General features: G+C 40.5%; 2 protein-coding genes across 2 annotated transcripts; both read right to left on the reverse strand.

The window, feature by feature from the left end:
- Window positions 1-302: 302 nt before the first annotated feature.
- On the reverse strand, window positions 303-2,395 carry LOC123966543. The gene is made up of 4 exons (XM_046042684.1): window positions 2,320-2,395; window positions 2,069-2,241; window positions 1,384-1,635; window positions 303-1,298 (listed from the first exon to the last, which is right to left on the reverse strand). The coding sequence occupies exons 2-4, from the start codon at window positions 2,129-2,131 to the stop codon at window positions 753-755; spliced, it is 861 nt and encodes a 286-aa protein (XP_045898640.1). The 5' UTR covers window positions 2,132-2,241; window positions 2,320-2,395; the 3' UTR covers window positions 303-752.
- A 251-nt stretch (window positions 2,396-2,646) lies between these two features.
- Window positions 2,647-5,512, reverse strand: LOC123966544. Its single transcript, XM_046042685.1, has 7 exons — window positions 5,202-5,512; window positions 4,377-4,416; window positions 4,169-4,290; window positions 3,978-4,074; window positions 3,750-3,876; window positions 2,978-3,563; window positions 2,647-2,880 (listed from the first exon to the last, which is right to left on the reverse strand). The coding sequence occupies exons 2-6, from the start codon at window positions 4,377-4,379 to the stop codon at window positions 3,220-3,222; spliced, it is 693 nt and encodes a 230-aa protein (XP_045898641.1). The 5' UTR covers window positions 4,380-4,416; window positions 5,202-5,512; the 3' UTR covers window positions 2,647-2,880; window positions 2,978-3,219.
- Between the last annotated feature and the right edge of the window lie 3,333 nt (window positions 5,513-8,845).

Consider the following 8,845-nt stretch of genomic DNA (forward strand, 5'->3'; position numbering starts at 1 on the left):
CTGATCACTAGTAATAATTGTATAATTATTCAAAACTACCTAGAGGTCCGGAGACTCTAGGATTATAACAACTCCGGTGGTGCCCTGAAACGAGGAATTAAATAAAATGATTTTATGAATCTTAAAAATTCATAATTGGGTATCAATTCTTAGAAATTTATTAAAATGCATAACTAATAAATTTAGGTCTGCTACAAAGAGCAGAAGGTCTTGACAACTCATCATTACATTTACTTGAGAGTGAGAATGAGCAGAACAACTTTATAAAGAAAAGGCTCAAATAAGAGGCAAACACAAGCATGTAGACTGGTCTTGGAAAAATTTACTTGAATAATTCTGCTGAGATATCTTTTTTAAGTAAAATTTACATTATAATTAAAAGTAAAAATGTGTGTGTGCATGTCTGTGCATGTGCACTTGTGTGCTTGTGCGTGTGAGCAAATGTGTGTGAAACAGACTACCTAGACCAACTTGCAATGTGACAAAAAGAGAAACTGTAAATTATAAACAAAAAAATTAAATAAATCAAAGCGTCAGCATTCTTTCTCCTTTTAAAGATAAATGAACATATTACTCTAAAACTCTTAAACATGATTTTTCCCAACCAGAGCTAATCACATCTTTGGGGCACTGTGTTTTACTGTCTTGTAACAAGGGACATGCCCTAAACACCTCCTCTGATGGCGTTCTTGGTATCAACTCCTGTGTCACCTGCATGATGGGTTTTTGAGCACATGCCAGGTCCTGCCTGGCTAGGGCTTCTGCACCTCCTCTGCTTGGGTTTGTGGCATCTGGTCTTCAGGTGTTTCTGGTATCAACTCTGTTGTCTCCTGGATCATAGGATCTGGAACACACCCTGGGTCCTGTCTCGAAGGGCTTTGTTCATCCTTCTCTTGTGTTTCTAGCATGCAGTTGGGAGTCTGCTGCACGAGGCTCAGGGGTGCTGACACTTTCCCTGGGACCTGCTCAGTTGGGTACTCATCTGTGGTCTTGGCAGTGAGGGGCTCAGGCTCACTATTTGGTTCCTCCTGAACTTTCTGTGCTGCTAGGAACCTGGTGCTCTGCTCAGCCAGGTGAGCAGGTAGGTTCTTTGGGTCGGCAAGGGGTGCTTGCCTGGGCAGGGCATTGGAAAGATTTGCTTTGATGAGATAATAGTCAGCAACTGCTGGCCGCAACTTCTCAATAACACAAAAACACTTTGAAGGTGTGTAGACATGTATTTTTGAGACTGCAGATTCTTCACTTAAGAAATCCAATTCCCTCCTGGACGTGTGAGGAGGAGCAGGAGGAAGGCTGTTCTGAAAAACAAAGAAATAAAACATAAACAGCTACAACTTCAAAATCAATCCTATATCCAGATTCTACCTTGCATTAAGTACTTACTTGAGTAGAAAGACTGCTCTCGATCTTGGGAAAGATGAATGTGCCCTTCATTCCACAGTCTGCCCAAGCCAGATGAAGGAAGTTCTCGGCCTTAGCGATCTTTTTTCCAAATGTTGTGTGGAAAACATAATCACTGGTCTGACCTTGGGGACAGCACTTGGAGTTGACAAGGTTTTCCAGCCACCTAAATTCCTCCTCATTTAGGTTGAATGCAGCCTGACCAAATGACTGCATGGTTTTCTGGTCGTCAATCTTGCAAAATAAAACATGTCATCAATGACTGGTTGTTTTAGCTAGGGAGATCCCGCCACCTGTCTTTAATACAGCAATTCAGACATCTAAAAGCTTGCATTGGTACTTGGAAACAAACTGCTCGCTCCTTCTGTCTCAAATATCAGCCTTCAAATTGATTCCGGAATTAAATCAATGGCCCACCAGTAATAAAAAAAAAAAAGGAGCAGTGTTTCCACATTATTTTATCACCAGAATTTATCTATTGTTTTATTTAAAATGTTTGCAGCCATTTTTATTTTTAAATTAGAAAATTTTTGAAACTGCTTTAACCCCTCAGCTTTCACTTGAAATGTGCACTAAAGATGGTTTCACTTTGGAAGGGATGACATGTAGTCCAGGTTAAAAAGTCCAGCCCAGCGTAAATAACCCCCCGAAAAATAGAGGTACTAACCAGAACTTGGAATCTCTTGCCATGATTCCAACAGACAAAGTTGACCACATTTTCCTTTGTCATGTTGGTGAGGACAACCTATCTGTGTCCGGTGAGGGTGCACAGGTAGCCCATGATGTAGCCCATTAGCTTAGAATGCTCATTCTTCTGATTTCCACTGCTCTCCAATCGTTCTACAAAACATCATGAAAAAAAATGTTGGTTGTGAATGTAAGCAACCAAAACAAAAAATAAAAAATAAGTCTACATACCAAACAATTTAGGAATGTTTTCCCTCGCAGCTGTCATGAAAGCACTTTGCTGAACTGCATGAAGCTGATCATCTGTGAAAACAATGCAACATACACCACAGTCATTGAGGATCCAATCTGAAATTTCTTTAGATAACAAGACAAAAAGGGTGCGTAGCCCTTCTGGACCAGGAATGTTGGCCAACTATGGAAAAAGGTAAGCAGTTGCAATCCACTCTTACTTTCAAGTCCACCATCAAATTTGACATTTCATATTTACATCTATTTCACAACATCAGAGATCACAATTTGGAATCCATCGATAAGATTTGGGGAGAAATTTGTGCCTATCTAAAAAAATATATATATAATATTTCTGGGCCAAGAAAAACACTTGCCCACACAACTTGTCCATTTGGTTCAGGAATCTTAGGTCACTGGAGACAATCTTGGAGGGTAGACCAGCAGCCATGTAGAGGCAAAAGTGAAGAGCATGGCCTGAGGACTTCCTTGCATTGCTCCTGTCCTTCCGTCCAGTCCGTGGCCCCAGGCGAAACTTGAAGAAGTCTTCAACAGCCTTTTCTGCAAAACAAACGTGAAAAGGGAAAGAAACATACTAACAAAAACCATCTCTCTCCTCTCTCCCCCAAATTGTAATAGAAAAGAATGAATAACTCACCATAGAAACAAGAATCCTTCTTTCCCTTGCCGACATGCTCACTGTTTTGAACAGATAGAGGTGCTTTAAATGGAGTGGGTTTCTGTTGCTGAATTTCCATCAAACACTCCACCTTTTTTTCCAACTGCTGCAACCTGGAATCCAACTTCTCCCAGTTGGACGTGCAGTCCCTTGACATTGAACCAGTCGAGTGATGACTATGGCCACTCAAGTGCCCCGGTAGGTTAAAAGAAGTCACAGTCTCACGTGAAGGCGGAGGCATGGATGCACACAGGGCGGTGGAAGGAATTTGGTGACTGGTAGAAGAGTTTTTGGCCCCAGAAACAGGGGTGGAAGAAAACTGTTGACCAATTTGTTGATGTGGGTGATTGGAGGAGGACAAGGTATGAACGTGATCCTGTCCTTAAAGGTGTGGGGGAGGGGCATTGGAAGGCAGAATGTATTCCAGTCACAGGATGGTTTGTGGATGTTGAATTGATACTCAAGGCCTCCTCCTCCTCCCTGAACTCTGATCCCTCTGGCTCCTCCCTCAGTTCCTCAGAAACAGCCTCCTCAATGATCTCTCCAATGGGCAGAACAAACTTCTCTAAAATAAAGTGTAGGAGATTTGTAAGTTTAAACCCTTGGGTTCCAAATTTCAGTCTATATGTATTATATTTGCTTGTCACACAGAAGCCCCTAGATTTTGAATAGGATATGATGATGTAAGCATCCTTTTCAGTGCCCCTATCAAATCAATATATATCGTAATATTAAGACAACTTAAAATTACCATGTTCGGTGGTAACACCCAAGTCCAAGCTGGATACAATGGGCACATCAGGGTTGGACTCACGCAGTTCTGCCAGCTCTTTAACTATGACTGCTCTCTTGGCCTGCCTCATGATCGGTTCTCGCTCCTTTCAACAATTTTTTTCATGACATCAAAGTAGCATTAGCTGGAAAAACATGATTTACAACAGATTTTGCAGACTTTATTGTCACAAATTGAATATCCTACCTCTGCTGAACCAATGTTGTGTGCTGTTTGTAAGTGTTTGTCAAGGCGGACGAGATTTCTCTTCCCACATATTGTGCATTCCAAGGATTTGCTAGTTCTGTGTTGGGAAATGGGGAAAAAAGCTTTCAGGAAATCAGTGCAAATAACAAAAATTAAGAAAATATATAAAAACATATTTATCTTGATCGAACCGTGAATTTCCATATTGCATCAGAAGCTGGAACTCTTCTTTGTTTGGAATGGTGTGGTAGATTTTAAGGTGTTGCCTTAAGTTGCTGAAGTTTTTGTAACACAGCCCGCACAGTCGCTCACTCTGTGAAAGATTAAAAATAGCACAAATAAAGCTCTGTATCGTCAACAAACCATCATAAAATGCACTCCCTACTGATATACACTTACCATCCTGCCAACCAGGTAATGAAGATCTCCTGTTAGACCTCTGCATTTAGAGGAAGTAAGAAAGACAAGTGTTAAAAAATGTTAACACCGGGGAAAATGGACAACATGGACAACATTAAAAAAAACCTGTTCAGGGGGACTGCTAAAATAACTTTTAAATGTGTGATTTTTTTATATTAGCAATTGTTTATTGACATCCTTTGCCACCTGTTTTGATATATTGAAAAAGCTTTCTTTTCCTGACATGATTCTTGAACTTAATTTCTAACACAGTGCATGTCAAACAGGTTAATCTTTTTTAAAACTCCTTCACACTCTTACAATAATTTTATCAATAGCTTTCAGAAACATTTCCGCCTTCTAGACTCCATATCTGTCTCTTCTCGGCCCTAGACGCCCTTCTTTCTGGCTGTCCTTTCAAAACTGGTCTAGGATTCTGCTTGTTCCTTCTTTTTATTTGACTTTATTTGTAAAATCCACAAAATCCAGAATGAGTGGCAAAGGCAGAAACCTACCACAATTACATAAAAATGTATAATGCTGCATTTAAGTAGTTGTAAAAGTAGAAAATGTTTAATATATATTATTTTCATATTTTAATATATGAACGAATTGGAAGGTAGATTGAAATTTGAAAATAAAATTGACATTCCATATTTACATTTTCTTTTTTAACAGAAAATGCAATACAAAACTACTTTTTAAAAGTTTAAAAATGCATAAAAACATGACATTGGGATGTTACTCACTGAAATAAGACAACACCAACCAAGTATCAACACTTTTGTATGAGACAAATATAAAAATTGCAGAGCTGACACTCACCATGTGCTGAGTGCTCCTGCTGAGTGCTCCTACTTCCTGTTGAAAGAGGAAGCCCAAGTTTCCATCTACATGCATTCAATACACAATAGGTTGAAACATGGAAGGAAAGAACATTATTGATTAAATTTAAACTTGGAATTTATATTTTCTTTTTTCTATGTCCTATGATATAGGAAGTAGACAATTTGGATCAATTTACAACATGAAAAACTAACAATAAGGCAGAGGCTTACATAAGCTTCACTTGGCACTTGCAATGATCTATGTCAATCTGTATTCTGTCACTGCTTCTCTTAAAGAGAAGCAGTGAGAAGCACTTATCCAGCTAGAAGATCTCAGCCTTTCTCACCCCTCACCCCTGTAGCTTAGCCCCCAATTTACTACCAACTGATGTCTTTGATTTTTAACTGATCCACTCTCACCTTGATAATACAATGTCTCTATTGTCTTGTCCACTTGAAGGTGTAGCCTCATGTGGCTACATTGGCATATGATTATATTCTCCGGTGTATTTGTTTGGACTAGCTTACCTGGCATCACCCTGGCCTCCAGCACCACTGTGAGGAATCTTGGAGACATCTTTGATCAGGACATGTCATTTAAGTCTCACATTAAGAAAATTTCAAGCCTTTTTTCACCTACGTAATATTACGAAAATTAGAAACATCCTGTCTAAAAATGATGCAGAAAAACTAGTCCATGCATTTGTTACTTCTAGGCTGGATTACTGCAATTCCTTATTATCAGGCTGCTCGAAAAAGTCCATTAAGACTCTTCAGCTGATCCAGAATGCTGCAGCACGTGTTCTGACAGGAACCAGGAAAAGAGATCCCATTTCTCCTGTTTTAGCTTCTCTGCATTGGCTTCCAGTAAAATCCAGAATAGAATTTAAAATTCTCACCTACAAAGCTTTTAATAGTCAGGCACCATCTTATCTTAAAGAGCTCATAGTACCTTACTACCTCACCAGAGCACTGCGCTACCAGAATGCAGGGTTACTTGTGGTTCCTAGAGTCTCCAAAAGTAGACTAGGAGCCAGAGTGTTCAGCTATCAAGCTCCTCTCCTGTGGAACCAGGTTCCAGTTTGGGTTCAGGAGGCAGACACCATCTCCACATTTAAGACTTTCCACTTTGATAAAGCTTATAGTTAGGGCTGGCTCAGGTGAGTCCTGAACCATCCCTTAGTTATGCTGCTATAGGCCTAGACTGAGGGGGGATTTCCCATGATGCACTGAGCTCCTCTCTCCTCTACTTTCTCTCCCTCTGTATGCAACCTCATCCCATTATTGCATGTTACTAACACAACTTCTCCCCTTTCCGGTAGTCTTGTGCTTTCTCGTCCCTGTCCTCTCCTCCTATCACTTCCTGCAGGTGTTTCTGGCTCTGGAGCTGTGGAGTCTGGATCTGTGTTCCTGCTCAACATGCTTTGCTGCAATTATTGTTACTAGTCCTATTATTATTATTGTTATTATAATCATTAACATTACGATTATTATCATGAACACAATTGTAAATATCTGTATCACGTCTCATTTAGTCTATAGCAACATCATCTTTACTGTCCGTACCTCTGTGTGTATATTGTATAGGCTGCCTCCCTTCTCTCTCTCTCTCTCACTCTCTCTCTCTCTCCTTCACCCTCAATCGGTCAAGGCACATGGCCACCCACCCTGAGCCATGGTTCTGCCTCTTAAAAGGAAGTTTTTCCTTGCCTCTGTCGCCTAGTGTTTGCTCTTGGTTGGAATTGTTGGGCTTCTGTAAATAACATCATAGAGTACGGTCTAGACCTGCTCTTTTATGAAAAGGACTGTGAGATAACTGTTGTTGTGATTTGGCGCTATATAAATAAAATTGAATTGAATTGAATTGAACCTGTACAACGAGGATTCTCATCCCCACTTGGCTGCTTTTTCAGCCCGTTCGAGAAATCATAATAAGAAATCGGTGTTGACACCAGCACGGGTAACAATGAGGATTAAGAACATGTTATTATGATTTGTGCTTTCCTGGACTGCCCTGTCTAACCACCAGGCAACTCAAAATAGCCTGAAAGATGCTCATATTCCTCAAAGACCATCTACAAGCTTCCTCTGGTACTTGGAATCAGGTTGCTCTCTCCGTCTGTCTGTAAAATATGGGCCCTCAAAGTGATTCCAGAATTGAATCTTGTAGTAGACCTAAATTTATTAGTTATGCATTTTAATAAATTTATGAGAATTGATACCCAATTATGAATTAAAATTCATAAAATCAAAATTTCCTCGTTAAGTGCACCACCGTAGTTGTTATAATCCTAGAGTCTCCGGACCTCTAGGTAGTTTTGAATAATTATACAATTATTACTAGTGATCAGTTAGTTTATAATCGCTCAATTATCTTAAATCAGTCAGTCAGTCTCATATCTAAAGGGTCAATTCTCTTGGCAGGAACTATAAATAGGCAACACACACAGCTCTTGATTATATTACAGTGAATTTATTCTCTAACTAAGGTGATAAAAAGATGGTTGGATACAGGGAACATAAACATTTGCTGAACAATGAGCCTGGAGGTTCGATTGTGGGAAGCATTTGACTCATACGGCATAGAAGAGCTACTGAAAGTAAACTAATGCTATGATTTTAGGAGTTAAAATGGACATCTGATCACAGAGCGTGTGTTAAGTCTTACTGCTTGTCGACAGCCTGCTTTTGGCCTGTTGCTGGTCCCACGCTAGCTGCCGATCCTGGCTTTTTGCTAGGGATTCTCCAGAGTTTTCCGTGTCTGATTGAAAACGCCGTCCTCTGTCTGGCAATTCGGCTGTTTTCAGGTTTCCCTCGTTGTAGCTGGCGAGACCACGTGGCTTGGTCTGACCTCGGTGAAGTTGGCTCGACGAAAAAGGCTTAAAATGGAACTTGGTCGTTCCTGAATTAGTCCAGTGTAACTTAACGGGCTGATAACTTTAACAAACAAAAGAAATAAAGAATTTAAAACAAACTGAAGGCAGATCGATGTCGCGGCACTTCAGGTGTGTAGCTTCAGGCGAACAAAAGGCCTGTTTGTTTCGCTGGCCGAGTCTGGGCGTTGCCTGGCGCGGCACGCCGGCGCGTGCCGAAGCGTCCAGAGGGCCGAGCAGAGTGGAAGAGAGCCAACAGCGAAGAAGAGAGCGGAAGCGAGGTCGCGTGTCGCTCTTTTGTTGCCTGGGGTGTGGTTCCCCAGGGGGCGTCTCAGGTTTCCCAAGGGACTGCCTTTCTAAACTTAATGTCTAAAGAAAAGAAATCTATTTGCACGTATTATAATCAAATATTTTCCACAATCGAACCTCAATGGTTGAACGGTTGTACTGTTCTAGGCATTTGGTAACAGGAAACAATTGTCACATTATTGGTCAGGATATTTATACATTTAACGGCATTTCCGACGAGGGCATGTAATACTTATTTCGTCCACTTGGGGGAGCTCAGGTTACATGAGGAAAGCTTGGATTAAATCAAAGATCGTCTCTCCTTAGGAACCGGGGAATTTGTTGATTCATCCTTAAATTCAAGCTGGCGATTAAGAGTATAGTAAAACATTTCTTTGTCATCATTTCTAAAGGGATTTTGTAGGAAAGTATTATGAACAAGCATTGATTACATCAGATGAAGGAGTGTCTTGCTGAAAAT

The sequence above is a fragment of the Micropterus dolomieu genome, unplaced genomic scaffold, assembly GCF_021292245.1.
Source record: "Micropterus dolomieu isolate WLL.071019.BEF.003 ecotype Adirondacks unplaced genomic scaffold, ASM2129224v1 contig_13659, whole genome shotgun sequence".
Lineage (NCBI taxonomy): Eukaryota > Metazoa > Chordata > Actinopteri > Centrarchiformes > Centrarchidae > Micropterus > Micropterus dolomieu.

Excerpts from the sequence above, each read along its gene's own strand:
- LOC123966543 (XM_046042684.1), bottom strand. The coding sequence starts at position 2,131 with ATGACAAAGGAAAATGTGGTCAACTTTGTCTGTTGGAATCATGGCAAG. Across the intron at positions 1,636-2,068 it reads GCAAGAGATTCCAAGTTCTG|ATTGACGACCAGAAAACCAT; the intron begins GTTAGTACCTCT and ends TTATTTTGCAAG. Across the intron at positions 1,299-1,383 it reads AGAGCAGTCTTTCTACTCAA|AACAGCCTTCCTCCTGCTCC; the intron begins GTAAGTACTTAA and ends TTTGTTTTTCAG.
- LOC123966544 (XM_046042685.1), bottom strand. Across the intron at positions 4,075-4,168 it reads ATGCAATATGGAAATTCACG|AACTAGCAAATCCTTGGAAT; the intron begins GTTCGATCAAGA and ends TTCCCAACACAG. Across the intron at positions 3,564-3,749 it reads GGGTGTTACCACCGAACATG|AGAAGTTTGTTCTGCCCATT; the intron begins GTAATTTTAAGT and ends ACTTTATTTTAG.